At 39.9% G+C, this 19651-nt stretch overlaps 1 protein-coding gene across 11 annotated transcripts in view; it reads left to right on the top strand.

Moving 5' to 3' along the window:
* The window catches only part of Ralgapa2 (Ral GTPase activating protein catalytic subunit alpha 2), a 266124-nt gene that overhangs the window by 145864 nt on the left and 100609 nt on the right, over positions 1-19651 (top strand). For 10 of the 11 annotated variants that reach the window (XR_007594897.1, XM_050159621.1, XM_050159620.1 and 7 more), the window contains 8 exons: positions 4147-4275; positions 7882-8010; positions 8796-8854; positions 12596-12704; positions 14764-14874; positions 16483-16551; positions 16814-16951; positions 18003-18186. Coding sequence is in view for 9 of the 11 variants with exons in the window: in XM_050159621.1 (XP_050015578.1) it covers positions 4147-4275; positions 7882-8010; positions 8796-8854; positions 12596-12704; positions 14764-14874; positions 16483-16551; positions 16814-16951; positions 18003-18186 (928 nt within the window). In the remaining 2 variants the exon portion in view is untranslated. Of the gene's footprint in view, positions 1-4146; positions 4276-7881; positions 8011-8795; positions 8855-12595; positions 12705-14763; positions 14875-16482; positions 16552-16813; positions 16952-18002; positions 18187-19651 lie in introns of those variants that run through there. The other variant, XR_007594898.1, reaches the window with a different exon arrangement.

Genomic DNA, 19651 nt, shown 5'->3' with positions numbered 1-19651 from the left:
AGAATGAGTAAGCCAATTTGTGCTGCCGTCACCATATGTTTTCCTTATCACGTATAGTTTTTCCAGTTACTGTGTACACAGCGTTCAATTAAAGCGATTCATTTGAGGGGCTGAATGTAGTTTGTGTTTATAGAACTGCGCTTTGGAGGAGAGGAAACAACACGCCTCTATTTGAATTACCTGATTTTTTTTGCAAGATCAGTGATAAGAGACAGATGTTCTCACCAGTTGCTTTCTCATAAGCCTGAACCTTGTGATAAGCTGCAAAGCCACAATTATCATCTTACGGTCTAGCTTTTGAAAGCACTGAGCATGGAGCTCGCACATGGACCTTTCACTAAAACAGAAAATTGCCAGTGTGTGTCGTGCTTACCATGTGGCAACAGGTCACAGGGTGGTTTCTTTCCAGCAGAAACAGTTTGTCTGCTCTGCCCTCATCGGCGTAAAGAATAAACCTGAGTCCTGTTCCAGACTCCATTTGCCACTCAGCCTGTTGTCGAGTTTAATTTCTCGTTTAGTGTGTTTAGAATGTACAGAAGAAACCGATTCTTACTACCAGACCCTCTTGTTTGAGGCAGGTTATAGAATTCCTCAAAAGAAAAAGCTTAAAGAACGTAAAGATCTTGTTCCCAATTTTGCTTCTTTTTTCCCCCCCCAAGTTATATACATGATCTCTAATTTCTTGTTAAAGAACTTATTTTAGGGGACTGATTGCTGGAGTTTTTTAATTTCTGGGGTAACATGACCAAAGAGACTTGTCTGTGTTATCTCTGAAATGTTTTGATATACCCTTCCTCTATAGGTCATAAACATTCATTCAATAAATTATACCAGCCGAACCTATGAACTAAGTTCTGTGAGGTAAAAATGCTTTCTTATTGAAAACACTGCGAGCAATCCTGTTTACTTCTGTGTGGCCTTTGCCTGCCTCCACAAAGCACCTCTCCATATCCCCACCCCACTGCCCATTGCTGTTCCTGGGTGGCCCACAGTCTGTGACTCACTCAGGCCTGATGGCTCCACTTCTAGGGTTCTTCGTGGGGAGAGTCTGAACACGGGAAAATTTCCCAGCAGCAGTTATAGTGGAGGTATCTTCGAGAGAAGGGGTCACACAGTAAGAAAAGCAGCCCCTTGCCCCAGTACAGTCTATCCTTATGACATTCTCAGGCTAGGTGGGGGTGGCTCAGCCACTGTCGTGGGCCCTGTAGCATTGCAAACCAGTGTTTTTAGAGAACTGTGCGTGTCTCAAACTAAGAGCTTCTGGCATCTAGTGATGTTTGTAGCAAGATATTCAGCACCATTTGCTTGTTAATATTATATTGGTTTTAAGGAGTATATTCTGTTTCTGACAAAGGGTAATCATTTTACAGTATAATTTTAAGTTTCAGAAAGGTCACTTTGAAAACATCTTCTAGGCAAACCATGCTTTAGAGGGAGGCATGAGGGCTGCCCCTTGAGTGATGGGCATATAGTAACTGCCATTCTGTCTTGTTTATATAATAAAAGCCATGTCTGCTGAGAGTAAACAAGCAGAATGTGGAGAATTTTGTTTTGTATTTCCCAAGATTGATCTTAATACCTCAAGGTGAAGGAGTGGAGTGAAAGAATGGTTTTCCTATGAGTTAGAAATGAATGGAGCTCATCGTGGATGGCCCTCGGTTGGGAACATGGATGGCAGATGCTCTCCTGAGTACCATGTGGCTATTCCTAATTTTAAAGTGTTATCTCAAAGATAGACCCTTTGGACTGCTCCATTTCAGTGTAGATAAGCAAAGTAAGCCAGCATGTGGCGGTAATTTGGCTGACTGGTCATATGTCCCCCTCTTTAACCCCCACATTAACCCTGCCCCAGTGTTGTCTTTGGTAACTACAGCAGAGGCACACTTTCCCTACAGGCTCTGGCTTACGTGGGTGGCAAGTAGGGTAGGCTTGCCATCTGTTATTGTCCCTCTCTTTCCCATCTCTTTGCCCATAGAAGCAGCTTCAGTTGAAGTCACTGGCCCAGGTCCAGGGACTGGATGAGCCCTGTGACTTTATCTCAGCTACATGTGTATCTGCCATCTTTAGCCCCAGTGACGATTTTGTAGTTTCTTCTGAATATATTTTTCCCCTTAGGTCTTTATGCATATGTAACAACGAAGCAAGTTTTACAAATTATGGTTTCAGCTTGCTAAAGGATTCAGTTCCCAATTCCCAAAAACCTATTCCAGAAAACCGTCTTTAAACGAAAATTCTAAATTCCAGTGGTGAAAATGGCTCTTTTTAGTTTAGTGTGTGCTAAAGATTTAAAAAGCCCATAGGCTTCAAGGTTATAGCTCCTCATCTCAACAGATGGAATTAACGCAAACATAACAAAGCTAACATCATGACTGTTTGCATTATTAATCTTCAGATGCATGGCATTCTGCTACCTTGCTAGCCAGGTTTGCACGAATCCTTTCATTGCAGCATATGTCAACAGAAATGTGCTTCCATCTGCTGCTGGATAGCTTGATGCCTGATATTCTGAGACAAGGCCCCAGCACAATGCATACCTCTGTGAGTAATTACAGGTGTGTGGTGAGGAGCCCGGGGCATTAATCAGAGGCTTAATTATGAAAAAGGTAGATCTTTTGTTCCACTCCTGGAGCCCAAGTCTACCACACACTTTCTAACCTGCAACATCCATCTGCTCAGTCCAGAGAATGTTTGTCTTGGCTGATAGGAACCCTAAAGTGTATCGCAGGACATGATTAAAGCAGGCTTAAATATTAACTGGGAAAAAACCTTGGTTCTACTTTTTCTTCCATTCCTTCCTTTTTATATCTGTTTCTATCTATCTATCTATCTATCTATCTATCTATCTATCTACCCACCTACCTACCTACCTAATCTTTTATTTGTAAATCATGTTCACTTTTGTATAAGAAAAATCCACTGAAATGCCAAACTTTTAAGTTTTAAGCTAAATTGCTTATCATATGCAAACACTAATATACTAAGGTCATTTGAAGCACAGAAATAGTATTATTTATATAAATTAAATTAATCTACTATAAGAAAAATGTCTTGGGAAAATATTTTGTGAGCACATGCAAGTTGTGTTTAAGAAGACAAGTTAGAAGTGAGGTAAATGTGTTGAAGGGCCTAACATAACTTTGGAAATTAGCATGTTGCTATGCTTTGCTCTGATTTATTAGTTAAGACAGGACTATTTTGAAGGGCTTATTCAGATAGCCCCACTGACGGCTAAGGGTCTTATGTTTTGCTATTTACTTATATATAGACAGTAACTATTGGTTGCCTGATGGCAAGTCAAATAACTAAAGTACTTCAATGTGATGGGTTTGATTTATGTGCCAGCCTAGAATCTGTGTATAAGAAGATTGTAGTTTTCATTCTAATCCCACTTATACATGCACACACTCACACAGATGGCTTTAGAGAGGGCCTGTCCATGATGGTGTGAACACTGCCCTGTGGTGGATCTGATCCGGCACAGGCAGGAGTGAGGGACTGGGGGTTGGGGGCCAGCCAGCCCTCCACAGGAGTCCATTATAGGCGCAGGATGGAGAGCTGGCGGGTAGATGCTCCTGATGCCGAACTCTGGCAAATGGCTGCTGTTGGCTTTGTGTTTGTACCTCCTGCACACATCAGATCTGTGGCAACTCCCTGACCCCGGGGCCTCGTGAATGTAAGAGCATTACCTTAACACTGCCCACACTCCCATTTCTTAGTGCCTAAAACTTCCATTCCTTTGCCTATAAGATTCTCTAATAGTGTGCTTTAGCCTCTGGGGATTGAAGCTAAAGACAGAGCCCAGTTTTTATTTTATGGGTGTTTGTGGGGTTTATTTATATGTCCATCTGAGCAGTCCTGTAGCTTGTTCCAAGGAACCCATTGTCAGGTAGGATACAGGACAGATGTTTAGCGAGCCTCAGTGCCCCAGGATGGTTTTTGGATAAGTCATCTTACAGTTTGTTGTCTCCATTTTCCTTAACAAGATATGTGTACAGGAACCATTGAAGTTATGCACCCTGCACTCTTTCACTTAAAAACCTATCACCTTTCTCTGCTCTCTTATGGTGGTCATGCATGTACACAAAGAAACCACTTTGGAATTTTGTTCTTAAAATTACAGTTGTATTTCCTTATTTTCCTTTTCAGGATGTCTTAAACACTATCATAAGAAACTGTTCACCCCGCTTTTTCTCCCTGGGTTTGCCTGGTTTCTCAATGCTGGTCGGGGACTTTATCACTGCTGCTGCCAGGGTCCTCAGTACAGACATGTTGGCGGTGAGTATGACAATGTTCAGCATCCCAGCTCCTGGGAGACTTCACAATTGCTAACAAGGCTCAGATTTCTCCACTCTAACAGGTGTTGACTCATTAGTGCAATGTGAAACTGGGCTCTCAGAGTAGATACCCTGGCAGCTGATCTGTGAAATTGTAGGATAAGATGACATACTGGTACTGGAAAGGCGTTTCATCAAAAGGCCAAAGTGTGAGAAATCATATCCCCACTAATGTCAGCGCAGTTACACGAAAGCAGGGCCTGTCTTACAGACCCTCATTAGTATTTGCCAGTATATGTCATTATAGAAATAAATGCAGTAAAGAGAGAATTTGACGTGTATGTCCAAAGTAATGTGTTGTTGTTTTGTTAAATTTAGCTTGGTTACTGTGAGTCTCATGGAAAGAAACAGAAGTGTCCCTCCACTTAGATTTAAAGTGTCTTTCCCACTTGTGCTATATGTACAAACTATTAATCTAGTGAGTCACCACCCCTTGAACTCTGTAAAGATGATGGTATTTTGTATTTGCCAGGGATTTACCCGAAGTCAGTATGAGTAGTCGGGATGCCAAATTTTGTCTGATATATGGTTAATCTTTCACTTTCATTGAGGGGTGATTAGGACTTGTAAAACTGATAATTTGTGATCATATTTTTTATGCTCTAATGTCTTGTTATAAGGGAAAATTAAGTAAAGAGAAAGGAAGAGATAAGAACAAAAAGGAATAATGAGAAAAGTAAAAAAGGAGGAAAAAAAATGTAGAATTTCTTTAAAGATGTGACAACTTTTCTCACTTTGTTATTTCTTGATTGGAAGAAATCATCTCCAAAGAACCTTCTTGTTAAGGGTTAACCCTTCAAGTTGGCACTGAAAAAAATTACACGACACAGATAGGAGAATTGTACTTTGTTAGAATTTTATTGCCTGCTAGTTCTTCTTTAGAACATGCTACAGCCCTTTATACGAATGCACAACACATGGTGAGTTCTCTGTCGACATGGATCTTATGCCTAGGTGAGCTATTTAAAGTAACCTTCCAAACATACATTGGTCAATGGGCATTTAAAAAAAATTCAACACCTTTATGTTGAATCAGAAATACAAAATAAAACCACAAGACAATAAATTCCATTGTTAAGAGTTGTCATCACAAAGGAAAATAAGTGTTGTTGAAGATACGGAGCAACGGGAATCCTTGTATACTCTTGGAGGGAATGTAAATGATATAGCCATTGATGAAATTTGAATGACCTTAAAAGATTAATGTAAATGGAGTTTTTCATCGGGACCACCAACTCCCAAACAACAGAGACTCCTTATTAATTAAGAAAGCTCAGCCGATAGCTTAGGGCTATTTTTCGCTAGCTCTTATAACTTAACTCATTTCTGTTCGTCTGTGTGCTGCACCGAGGCTCGTTTACATCATCTATGTACTTTCCATGATGCTTCTTACCCATCTGGCTCTCGATCCTCAGACTCCACCCTTCTTCCCAGCATTCTCACTGCCCTGAAAACCCTGCCTAGCTACTGGGCACTTAGTTTTTTTATTATACCAGTCATAGTGACATATATTCAAATACCATAAAGAAGGATTTCACAGATTAATAAAACCATTAAGTGACTTGATAATTCTACTGAGATATATGGCCAAAGGAAGTAGAATCTGCATTTGGAAAGGCGAGCTGCTTCTCATGCTCACTGCAGCATTATTCCCAGTTAGCAAGTAAGAGTAACCGCTTACAGTGTGTCCATGTGTGGGTGAACAAGTGTGACACATATAGTAGAATATTCTTCATCCTTAAAAACAGAGACACCTTGTCTCTTTGACAGCATGAGAGGTTCCAGAGGCCACTTTGCCTGGGAAATAAGCCAGACATGGTCCTGCATCATCTCTGTGACATGTGAACTCTTAAAAGTCAAATGAACAGAAACAAGGAGTTGTCTGGTGTTTGCTAAGGGCTGGGGAGTAAATAGGGCGATGTGGGTCAGTGTAGAAAGTTTCAGTAAATTTTTTGAAACCTCCTGTACAAAATGATAATCATAGTTAAAAATACTGTAAACTTGAAGTTTATCAAGAGAGTGTTCCTCCATGAGAAAGGACAGCTATCTGAGATGATAGGTGGGTTAATTAAGCTTAATTGTAGCTTTCATTTTATGTGTGTGCTTTTAACTATATACAGACATACATGTTATACCTCTTAAGTCAGTTGTTCTCAACCTTCCTAACCATAAAATTATTCCATTGCTACTTCATAACTGTAATTTTGCTACTGTTATGAATCGTAATGTAAATATCTAGTATGCAAACCCCTGAAAGGGTCACTATCCACAGCTTGAGAACCACTGTCTTAAATATAATTTTATCTGTCATACCTCAGAGATGAAGCTTTCCCAAATGGTGTTTTAAATGGAGAGACTATGAATATAATGGTTGTATGAAGGAGAGAATGACTCTTCGACTTGCTTTTTTGTATAAACGTCAGGTTTAAAGCTGTGCACCTGCTGAGAGGTGCTTGGAGGGAACACACCCGCCCAGCCAGATTTTTTAGGTATCACAGTTAATCAGAAATGTGAGGTTATTCCTGCTTGCCCAGGCAACTAGAGAGAGAGAGTACGTGCACAGGAACACATCACCAAAGAAATCCGTGGACGCTTCCACACAGCAGCGATATTTAGCAGCCAAGGCTAGAACCTATTCGAATATCCATTAGCAACAGAACAAAAACCATGATGTGCACGTACTATGGAGTACTGTATAGCGGTTCACAACAGGGAGCCCTGGGTCTAGATGGCCCTTTGGCTGAGTATGAATCTGTGATTGAAAAGGACAAGAACTTTAGCAAACACTCCAAAGTTAGGTGGCAAGGAAATGGGCAGTTCCAGCAAGCGAGAGCGTCAGTCTCTTTGGAAAGTGTCCCAGAAGCCCTGTGATAAAAGGGCTCATACTGCAAGGGAGCTGTGAGCCGTATCAGATGCCTCTGAGGTCAGATGAGATTGAGACTGGAGGTGACCACTAGGTGTGGACCATGGAGGTCATTAGCCAAACTACTCACCATGCCTGCCTTTAGCAAACCTTAACAGTTCACCACAGTCACTCTGAACTTCATGTTTAAACAAAGCGTGCCTAGTGCCTTTCTCCGTGATGTCATGGCTGCATTCCCAGCTGGCAGCACTCTTCCCCTGTCTCTCTTTGGATGACTACCTCCAACTCCCCTCCATATGGATGGCCTTGCTTTTTACTTGAAAAATAATGTTAAGTCGTTCTCATTTATCCTGCTCTTTCTAGATCACAAACACTGAAATGATTTTAAACAGCCGTGACAGAGCCATTTGCCTTTCTAATTCTAAATGGGTTTGTAGATTGGTTTTCATAACACCTGTTTACATCAAATGTAGAGATGTTTTCCATTCCCTGGAAATTTGCCTTTTCATTTAGACAAACTTCTTGTGCCTAAACATCCACCAGGAAAATAGCCATAAATAGTTTAGCACTTCGTATCTAGAAGGAAAAATAAAGATTCCCTCTCAAAACCAGAACAAAGTAAAACATGTTCTTCAAGCTCCCAGCCTATGTGAAGGAACTTGGTGCTTCCCTCCTTGTGTGCAGGCACCCCGGGCAGAAGCTCTCACTCTCCTCGGCTCCCTCGTCTGCTTCCCAAATACCTACCAGAAGATCCCTCTGCTGCAGTCAGTGTCAGAAGGGAGTGAGGTCGGCACAGGAACGGAAGATGTCAAGGTACATAACCGAATCTTGAGTTTAGCGTCTGCGGCTGGAGTTCCGTCACTGTCTTCCATCCTCTGCACTGATCTCCTTTCCCCTGACAGTTGCTGTGTCTTCTGAAAGCTTCAGCAGTTGTTTTCAGAAGTGAGTTGTGTGAACTGTGAATGGCCACATTCACAGCATGCTGCAGTTAGACCTGATAGCTCTGTTCCTCTGGTCGTTTATTTTTTTTTATTTCTAGGGATCGTAATTATGTAATGAATCATCATTTGTAATAATTCTGTTAGCTTAGTTATACTGCATTAGTGTAGCAAATGAATTTATAAGAAATAATTTCAACAAGCTAAATATTCAATCCCATTGGTGGCCTGATTAAATGCTACTAATAACCTGAAATTCCAAGTTATTTCTTGGGGAATAAAAGTAAGCATTTTTTTTTTCTGTCCTCAGCTGACATTTGGAGCAAACAGAAAGTCCCAGCACCAGTCAGTCAGTCCGTGTAACCCTGATTATAATCTGTAATTCAATGTGCAGTGTGTAATCCAATCAAACTAAAATGGAGATTTTCCTATCTGGAAGTCTCAGATGCTTTGCTTGATTTCCACTGGATCCCTAGAAATGCTGTGCCGCAGGTTGGCTCGGTTACCCAGGGAGGCACTTGCTGCCCAGTTCTCTCTGAAGGAAGGGCTGCCCGAACTCCCTGGCCTTGCGCTAGCTCCAGGGTGCCTGTGACATGGTCAGCACATGCGGGAAACCAACAATGACATCAAATTTTCATTTACTGAATTTTGTGTTTTTAGCATTACCTCATAAATATTTTACTGAAGAATGCTACCGAGGAACCAAATGAATGTGCAAGGTAAATGATGAACAAGAGGTAAACTATGTTAGAATTGTAAGATGCACATTTATGTATAAACAGTTCATGTTTTGAAAAATCCTTTCCATTTCTCTTACACACAGTGAAATGTATAGTAAACATTATGTCAGAAAGATGCTATGCTTAGCTACTTACATTGTCATTATTACTAGAGAAAATAGGAAGTTTCAGAGTAAGATGGAATATGATTTTACATAAGAACATGCAAAATTAGAAATAAATAATGTTTTCAGAAAGAAGCAGGGTTTAAGCAAACAGTTCATAAAGGCTGTATGTTTTGGGCAGAGATTCTGGACTGATTTGTGCCTCAAGAGACATTTGGCAATGTGTAGAAACATTTGTGTGTTTCTGCCAAGCATCTAAGACTGCTACCGTATGTGACTAAGTAGGAGGCTTTCTAGGCCAGCTACGTGGTAAGAAATCCTGCTCCTCTCAAGGTGTAGGTCAAAGCTGGGAATGCTGAGAGAGACTAATATCCATCTCTCACTCAACTTCCAGCCTTGTAGGACCACTTTAGCTTCTGACAGCCTTGTGACAATTAGCACATGTCTTAGCCCTTCGGCACATGAGAAGACAGAGGCCCTAACTTTATTGTCTTGTGAACTCTGGTGATTTATTAACTTTTGTATTTTTCTGAGCTTTACTTATCTTCAGTAGATGGCTTAGTCCAGTTTTTCCTAGTCTGCCATTTTCAGAAGCTATGCGTGCATTACCAGTTTGATAACATTGAACTAAACTTGGGTATGAGATATCCTCATCTTGATTTATAGATTCTGATTCAGGTAATGTCTTGATCAGGAAGTTACATTATATCCAGTTATAGTCCCATCATGCTTTCACCGTGTTTGGATGTCAGGCAAGGGAGTTACAAAACAAGTAACGTATTCTTTCTTCTCCACACTCAGAATACCGTTTGCAGCAGTAGGATTAGTATCCTGTATCAAGAATTTGTCCACTTCATCTTTGATGTTAAATATTTTGTGTATCCTCTGGTTGTAAGGCTAGTCTTGTTAGATGTGTTGCTGTTGCTAGTCTTTTCAAGCAGTAAGGTTTTGTCGTTGCTTACCTCTCTAAAAATACTTGTTTTGATTTTCAGCTTTGGACTCTTTTGTACTCTTCTACTTGTGATGTTCTTCTTTTGTTACTTTTTAAATTTGCATACTTGGTGTATTTTTTTAACTTTTTTCTTTCAACATTTAAGACTATATGCTTATTATTCAGGGCTACCTTTTCCAAAGCTTATAAGTTTTATATGCAGTATTTTTAAATTCCATTTTTTTCTACTTTTCATTATGATTCCTTCATGAGATCAAGAGGGTTTTTTTAATTAATTTCCAAATATGGTTATTTCTATCTTTTGAAATTTTTTAGACCTAATCTATTTTTTAAATTTTGTATAAATTAATGTTTTTCTTAGAACTAGAATTATGAATGGATGCGAGCTGTGTGTGGATGCTGGAAACTGAACCTCCTAGTCCTTTCCAAGAGCAAGTGCTCTTAATCACTGTCCCATTTCTACCCTCGTTTACCTTTTTTTGTCTCAAGTAACTACAATGTAGTTCAAAATATGTGTGTGATGACTGTATTTAGAGTGGTTAATATTGCCTTAGGACCCCATGTATAGTCAGTTTTAGCAGATGTTCCATATATTCTTGAGAAGAATGTACATAGAGGCTGGAGAGATGGCTCAGTGGCTAAGTACTCTTGATGTTCTTCCAGGGGACTCGGGTTGGAATTTCAGCACCTATATCATAGCTCACAATCATCTGTAACTCCAGTCCCAGGGGGTCCATGCCTTTTCCTAGCCCCCTTTGGCAATACAAATATACATGCAGCCAAATACTCATAAGAATAAAATAAAAATGGAAAACACTATACTTAAAAAGAGAAAGAAGAGAATGTCCATACTGTTCTTTAATCGTGAGGTATACTGTTCTAGATGTAGCCTTCCAGTGTTTCACATACTCTGCATTTCTTCTGGAGTTTGTTTTTATTGATTTGATCATTTACTGAAAGGTATGTTAAAAGCTTTCCACCATTGTACTTAACCTGTTTCCTGGAATTTCTGTCAAAGGCTATGATGTTATTAGTTGCATAGGCATTTGGAATTGTCCTATCTCTGTAGTGAGTCAAATGTATTTCTGTTTATATGGCCCTCTTTATTTCTATGAATGCTTTGTTTTATTTTAGATACCCACTTTACCTGCTCCTAATTTCACAATATATAATACTTTTTATCTTTTTTAAATGGCTTTTCTTTACTGTCTTATGATGCCTTTGCAAAAGCTGTATGTATCTGGATTTTATGATTGTATAAATTTGTGTGATCTTTGTCTTTTAATGGAGACTTTATTTTATTACCAGTGATCTTTTGGCTGTGTTTTTCTTCTTATTTAATATTTTATTTTTAATTGAAACTCCTAAGCATTTCTCCTGTTTACTACATTTTTTTCCTGCCTCTTCTTCTATGCCTTTCCCCCTCTCATTTGGCTTTTAATTTTTCTATAGTCAATTTCATTTCCTGGATTTCCACTCAGTTCTCATAAAGGTTATTCTAGAGATTTTACTGTGATTTTTAATAGTCTTGACATTAGTTTGTCTTTACCCACTTCTACACAATGCATGTCCTTTACAACAGAAACTGCTTTCCTCTGCCCAGTGCTGCTTCTCCTGTGCTAATTCCCCTTCTCTGCCTAACTTCTGCATATTAAAGTGACCCAATCTTTCCCCGTTACTGCCTGCCTGTCTCACACATTCTAGTCAGTCTATAACTGCTTGTTGATTATCTCCAATTTATTTACCTGACTTTTTTTTTTTTTAAGACAGGGTTTCTAAATAGCTATGAAGCCAGCCCTGGAACTCACTCTGTAGAAAAGGCTGGCCTTGAACTCACAGATATCCACTTGCTTCTGCCTCCCAAGTACTGGGATTAAAGGCATGTGTCATCACTGCCTGGATTACTTGGCATTTTTAATGAATTTCTTACATAGCCAGGCTTAGATATTGAGCTGCTTACTTGATGCCTCAAGTTAGCTATCTTAACATCTGAATGTAACACAGCCATAACTGAATCTTCCAGTGCCTTCTGACAGCCCCTACCCTATTAAGCATGATGCCCCTCAGATTTCATCTCAAGAAATGAAAATATTTACTAGCTCAAAGTCTTGTGGAATATATTTGATTTTTTTTAAATCTTCTCATACCTCTCAAATAATCTTTGTAATTTGTTTCCCCTAATTTGTTCTATTCATGGAAAGTCACATTTCTCTGAAGAATAACTTATATTAGCAGGATGTTTAGAAGAAATAACAGTGAAAATGTATTTTGAAAGTTACTTTAAAAACAAATACAGTGTCTTATATTTGAAGTATATACTGTACATACACTTTGCAAGGGAATATTCAGTAATCTAAGAACCACGCCTTTTATTCCTCCTCAAAATTATCTTAACAATAAGATGTAATAACAGTTGAGAGTCAACAAAAATGGGTGACATGGATTGTGGCAGTCACTTGTTTGATGAAATATTTAAGTACTAACTAGCATTGATGATTCTGTTTATCCTAAAAACTGGCCCCCTGGAAGTTCTTTATCTTTTCTCTCATGGAAGATGGTCCATTAGTATAATTGTTGCTTCTTTGAATAAATAGATTTATTTTGTCATTTTAAAATACATTGAATTTCATGAGTGTTTTCCTCCCTTTGCTTCTCTTTTGAAAGATGCATTGCCATTTGCTCCCTCGGGGTCTGGATCTGTGAAGAGCTTACACAGTGTGCCAGCCATCCTCAGGTGAAGGATGCCATCAATGTGATAGGTGTGACTTTGAAGGTATTCTCATTTCTTAATGCTTTTTTGACATCAAGCTTTCTTCCAGGATTTTAATGATTTTAACGAGTTTTAATTTTAATTAGTCCATTCTTGTAGCTCCCTACATTATAGAGAGACAGTGGTTTAAAAGTCCCATTCTGAGTCCCATGGTAAATCTTCTGTGAGGCTGCTAGTGACTTGCCTCACTGTGACAGCTGTTCTTAGGTCATTTATAGTTTATTTGTGAACCAAGCCTAGGCCAGTTGGACATCTTAGGGTATAATAAAGTGAGGTTTCAAGCTGTGGCCTCTTTGTCATGACTGAGATAGGAGCCTGCAGCTTCCCCTTAGGAACTTGCATGTTCTCTTGCTGCCTGAACATAAGGCGTTTGGAGCATCTTCCTTCTTTGCTTTGTTATTGAGAGATGTACAGTTTGTTGAGCATCACATAGAACTAGAATATTGGTAATCTCTAGATACTTTTTCAAGTTTCTATGATAGCTCTGCAAGGTGAGCATAATCCCTGTTTTACAGCTGAAAGCACAGGGGGTCCTCATCTCATTCATGTATTCTCAGTATGATGACAACGGCTTTCCACATTTTACCTCTTTGACATCCACCTCACAAAAGGAAGGAAGGAAGGATGGAATAAAGGAAGTGTTCAGGAGACTTGGGACATCAGGCAGTGTCTTAGTTACTTTTTCATTTTTATAAAGAGACACCATGCTGAAGCACCTTATAGAAGAACGAGTTTGTTGGGGCTACAGATGCAGAGGGTCCATGGCCATCATGGCAGGAAGCATTATGGCAGGCAAGCATGGCACTGGAGCAGTTGCTGGGAGCTCACATTTTGACACAGCAGCCATGTGGTAGAGCGAGATCTACCTGGGAATGGCATGGGGTTTTGAAACCTCACCCACAGTGACTTACTTTTCCAACAAGGACATACTTCCTATTCCTTCCCCAATAGTTGCAACTACTGAGGACCAAGTATCTAAACATATAATCCTATGGAGATCGTTCTCTTTTAGACTGCCACATTCCACTCTCTGACTCCCATACATGTGTGGTAAATCATAATGCAAACTGCATTCAGTCCAACTTCAAAAGCCCCCATAGTCTTTCACAGTTTAAAAGGCTAGAGTTCAAAGTCTCTTCTGAGACTCAAGTCAATCTCTTAACTGTAACCCTTATAAATTATAAAAGCAAATGTAATATTTCCAACATACAATAGCACAAAATATATATTTATTATTCCAAATGGGGGAAATCAGGGCATAGTGAGGAAATAATGGAATACTGAAACCCTGCTGAGCAAACTTCAAATCCTGTAGCTCTGTGTCTGCTGTCAAGGTATTAGATGGCTCTACCTTTCCAGTTTTACTGACTGAAGCATGTATTAGCCTGTAAGGGTCATTTTCCTTCAGGCCACCACAGACAACTTTGGGAAACACACCCAGAGTCACTGAACATTCCCTAGTCCATGGGTTATAGCCTTTGAGTCTGCTTTTACACATTTCTTAGTATGTTATATCTATATTATTTTATTTCCTCAGGTAGGAAGTCATTTGAATGATCCCTGTTTCTCTGTGTGTGAAATGAAGATAGCTTCTTCCTTACTGGGCTGTCAATGGCAACTTGTCAATGACAAAATGAGTTACATTTGTGCAGAAGGTTCAGCACACAGAGGACACTCAACCATATACTCTATTTTAATTTCCTCAAGTTGTCAATAGTATGATTTCTATTAGCTGAATACAGAATTTTAAACTTTGCCTTTTATTTTCTAGGCAAACAATGACCACCTTTTTCTACAGGTATATAAATAACGTAGGTGATTCCAAACAACCAGCAATGTAGCATGATGGAGTGGTCATGTGAAAATGATGTTAATTGGACATAGTTGTCATCAGTTGCACATGAGATATGCGTGTAGAGTTGAGAAGAGCAAACAGCCCTGTTCTTCCTCCAGCACATACACCCGCTGAGCTGCCCTGTTTACTTGGTTTTTTTCTTTTCTTTTCTTTTTTTTTTTTTTTTTTTTTTTTTTTTTTTTTTTTTTTTTTTTTTTTTTTTTGTAGTTTCCTAACAAGATCGTGGCTCAGGTAGCCTGTGATGTTCTTCAGCTGCTGGTTTCCTACTGGGAAAAGCTTCAGATGTTTGAAACTGCTCTACCGCGAAAAATGGCCGAAGTAAGTCCTTTATCTATAAAGCTAAAGCATCCGCATTTCCTTTTTAATAATGTATTTGATATCTAATTAACTGTATATCCTCCAATAATTGTTAGAGAAGCAACTATTAAACTGCCATGTGAGCCCCGTTTTTAGGCAGTGTTGGCTGGCTCTTCTCAGCTGCAATTTTAATCACTGTGCAAAGAAGCCTGCAGTGTTCCAGGGCCGAGGCTGATGCTTGGAGAGTTTGAAAGGCAGACACAACCACAACAAAGAGACCTTTTGTAGGTTGGGCTTTATTCATTGAAAGTAATTTGGATGGTGCCAACAAGGAGTAGGCAGCTGGTTTAATGCCTTCCTTGCAGGGCGGGGGCCTGGCTGTTGTGTAAAGCAAGAGTTGTTCCCAGACTAAAGCCCTGGGCCACTCTTTCTGCTGTGGCATGGTTACTCGACTGTAATGAGATCAGTGTAGTATTAACCTCTGAGGGGGAGGTGGCCAGGAGAGGAGGCAGGAGGAACAGGAAGTACTCAACCACAGCTTCTTGAAGGTTGGCTACAGCCAAGGGGTCTTTCCTAAGGGCCTAGCAGGGCCTAGCTCACAGGTGCCTGTGATAAGGCAGTTTTTATAACTGTAGTTATTCAAGCAAGCCCTGTTTTTTTACCCATCCAGTGGAGACTGAGGAAATTTGATTTGTCCCCCTGACAGTTGGCAGGGAGAGAGAATAGGTGATGCAGATTCATTTTCTCCCAGCCCTAGACAGACTTCTTTGGTGGAGATCACTTTGTTCTCTCAGAATCACATCAAATCACAAGTGGCTTTGTGACCTGAAGTGACCTGGAATGAAATAGACCTTTTACCCCGCTGCAGAATTATAAAGCTGGGTTTAGTGTCACCACGTAATTCTCCAAACAGGACACCTGTGAGGATGAGTGGCGTAACTGTGATTTGGAAACAGGAGGTGGATACCTATGTTGCGGCAAATGGGAACCTTTTCATAATTATTACTTGAAAACGTTTTTTTTTTTTTTCCACTTCACTGGAAATGCGGCACTGATAGTAGATACTGTGTGACTATAGAGCAAGCTAACCCTTGCTGTGAGTCTCCCACCAAAGAAGTAGACGTCATTACATGATCGTTATTTTCAAATCTCCTATAACTGGCTTTCATCTTTCTATTGTTATCCAGTGAGTAGGTACCATGATGTATTTAGTACAATGTAAGGATTTGCCACTCGTATTAGTTCAATAAAAATGCTGATTGACCAGTAGCCAGGCAGAAAGTGTAGGCAGGGTGGCCAGACTAAGAGAATTCTGGGAAGAGGAAAGACAGTCAGTCACCACCAGACGCAGAGGAAGCAAGATGAGAATGCCTTACTGAGAAAAGGTACCCAACCACATGGCTAAACATAGACAAGAATTATGGGTTAATTGTCAGAGCTAGTTAACAGTAAGCCTGAGGTCAAGCAGTTTATGATTAATGTAAGCCTCTGTGTATTTCTTTGGGACTGAATGACTGCGGGGCCTGGCAGGACAGAAACTTCTGTCTACAGCAAGGTCATCTTGGGATTCTTAACACATGGCTTCCAGACTATCATGGTCTGCTTAATTGGGTTTTATCTTTTATACAGATCCTCGTGGCCACAATTGCGTTTCTTTTACCAAGTGCTGAGTACTCCTCAGTGGAAACAGATAAAAAGGTAAGTGACATGTTGGGTAGCTTTCTCCACAGTTATTTTTAATTATAAGACAGAATGATAACTAATATTACAAATGATGGTGTCATTTACTATATTATATGTTGGCTTTTACGTTTTTTCCTATGAAAGCCATTTTTGTTTACTTACTTACCCTGCATTTGTGTGTCCATTGAATATTGAGCAGGGACAATTTTGTTTATTTTTACATGCCATGGGTCCTAAGGGCCATAAAGTAAGATTCTGGATATGTTTCTCCTTCTAGTTTATTGTGTCCTTGCTCCTCTGCCTCTTGGACTGGTGCATGGCTCTGCCTGTGAATGCCCTTCTCCACCCTGTATCCACGGCGGTCCTGGAGGAGCTGCACCCACCCCGGGCTCCCTTACTGGATTATATTTACAGGGTGAGTCTTCTCTAAGCCCTGGGCACATACAGTGAACCTACAGATTAAAAATTACCAAAACGTTATCATTTATGTATTTGTACCTTCTGAAAAGGACCTGTGGAAGGTTAAGTATTTGAAAAGAAATGAATAATTAATGAATAAACAGAATAGATACAGTTGTAGGAATCCAGTAGTTGCCAAGGTGGCAGAGCATACATTTCACATGACCGTCATCTTTAAACAACTGCGGTTTGATCGGAATGCTCCCAGTCTTCATGGCACATGATTTCTGCCTACTTCGTTTCAAAATGGATTGTTTATATTAAAGGAGGGTCTGCAGCCTCTAAAGATCTGCTTATCAGAGTAAGGGAGAAAACATAATGCTTCTTGTAATCTCTTTGCCTTAAAGAGGCAGGTGTGGTGTTGCATACTTGTAATCCCAGCAGTTGGGAGCACGGGGTCAAAAGGATTGCCTTGAGTTCAAGGCAGCCTAAGCTACATAATGAAACCCTGCCTCAAAATCAGGACCAAAACAAAACTGAAAGAACACAAAGGGGGAAAAAAATCCTTAGGATAGGAGTTAAGAAATCTCACTTTGTGAGAAGCGAGAGACTTTAAAATCTGTATTCAATTTTCTTTTATTTATTATGCTTTCAAAATTGTATTAAATTACCCCCATATAATTCATGGGTTCATGTGTTGTACTGATTTAAACTCAGGTTGTGGTCACCTTGCCCTCTACCATGAGGGCCTTCCCACAGCTGTCTTTCATCTCTGGGGCCGATTCCTTCCACCTATGTTGCCTTTGGAGGATGATAGGCTGAGGTGTGTGCAATCATACAGGAACAGAACCTTTTCACTTGTGTTTTCCCTTTGCCCTGAGGTTGTAGGTATTGTTACTGACTTGCTTGTAGCAAAAAATATTTGATAATGGAAAAAAAAAAAAAACATATTCTGGCATGTTCCTAAGTGGGAGTCCTCTCTCTCAAGCACTGTGGGGACTGGATAGTTTGTTTATCAGGGGTCAGGAGGTGGTGGCATACTGAGTTCCATTCCTGTCTGCCCTCAGGTTCTGCACTGCTGTGTCTGTGGCTCAAGCACATACACACAGCAAAGTCACTACACTCTGACCTTGGCTGACTTGTCATCCACGGATTATGACCCCTTCCTGCCTCTGGCAAATGTGAGAAACTCTGAGCCAGTCCAGTACCACTCATCAGCCGACCTGGGGAACCTGCTCACTGTGGAAGATGGTGCGTATGTCTACAAGTATACAATCTTATGTGCGTAAGAGATAAGATTATAGTTTGGTCTGTGCTTGTGTTTTGGGTTATTTTTTTTTTAAATCTGCTTGTTGAAGTCCCAGCTTATGGGGTCTCTGATGGCAAACCTTCCCAGTTTCTTCTTTTTTCCTGTTGTTTTTTCCCCCTGACTTTTTCATCCATCCTTATTTAAGTGGTTTTGTATTTCTGAAAACTCTTGTCTCATACCTATGGAATGCAAAAAAACAAAACAAAACAAAACAAAACAGGCTCTTTTTCTATCCCCAAGAAGTTTTACATCTGGTGGAGGAGACAGTATGATACTGGGCTAGTAGCATCCTTAGGACTGCTCATAGGGAAGAATTAAGCTAGACAGAGCAGGGAGGACAGGCTTGGAAGGAGCTCATAGAGTATTTCAGAGCAGAAGTCCCTCATGAAGAAAGCTGAGAGCTTTCTTACCCCACTTGGGATGTGTTTCTGTGGCAGACAAGTCTGTGCTCAGATTGATCAGTGTTAATAACTACTTAAAATAGAAGGAAGCGGGGCGTCAGGAGGTGAGAGATAAAGCTTTGTGTTTCCTCTAGAAATTTAGCGGCAAGAAGATACTTGGGATCCTTCCCTTTTAATAGTTAGTGGAAGCCCTGAGCTGACTTTGTCACTAGTTGAATCCCGATCATCTTTAGTTCTTAGTGGAAAAAAAAAAAGTGAACTTAGCTGAAATGTGGCAGGAGGAGAGGCCAGTGGTCCACAGATGCTCCTTTTCCTGACCTCAGCATCAGACCCATTTGGGGTTTTATTCCAAGTGTCATCATGCCATAGTTTGATACAGCTTGAAGACATTCTCCCATTGTAGAATTCAAAATCTTCACAAAATACAAACCAAAAGCACAGCCTCTGTGAGCAAAAGCAGAGGGAAGTTGGTTTTCCAACTGATGTTTTCTGCTTGGCCTTTGTCATCTTGTACCTTTATCGTTCGTTTTATGCCTGTCGCTGTCATGACAACGGCGTGTTTCACATTATGAACTGTGAACTCCCAGCTGGTTTCATGTGGGTCTCTGGGGCAGTAACATTTCATAGCTGGAACATTAAATTTCTTTGTAGTGTAGAACTCATATATATTTCTCTCAGGTTGTGGGAAAAAAATTTAAGTTTAGGAAAAGACATAAATGACCACTTGTGTGACACTTTATTTTCCACTATTCAGTATAGATTTCATGTACATAGAAAAAAATTGATAAGAAATCCAAAAAAATCAAGGTGATCTTGTTCTCGCTCATTGCTCAGAATTTCCCAAATTTCTGAGATTTCTTTCTTTCTAGGGTTTTTATATAGAATAAAACAATATGTTATATATAAACTGGTTGGGTAATGTCTAACACTAAAGGTATTATGTATCTCTATATATAGTTGTATATTTATTATAAAGTTATATGTTTACGTTGATTTATGTGCTAAT

The sequence above is a fragment of the Alexandromys fortis genome, unplaced genomic scaffold (assembly GCF_014885135.2).
Source record: "Alexandromys fortis isolate MF-2015 unplaced genomic scaffold, M_Fortis_MF-2015_v1.1 scaffold_115, whole genome shotgun sequence".
NCBI classification, from domain to species: domain Eukaryota; kingdom Metazoa; phylum Chordata; class Mammalia; order Rodentia; family Cricetidae; genus Alexandromys; species Alexandromys fortis.
This window is presented reverse-complemented; position numbering and strand designations above follow the sequence as displayed.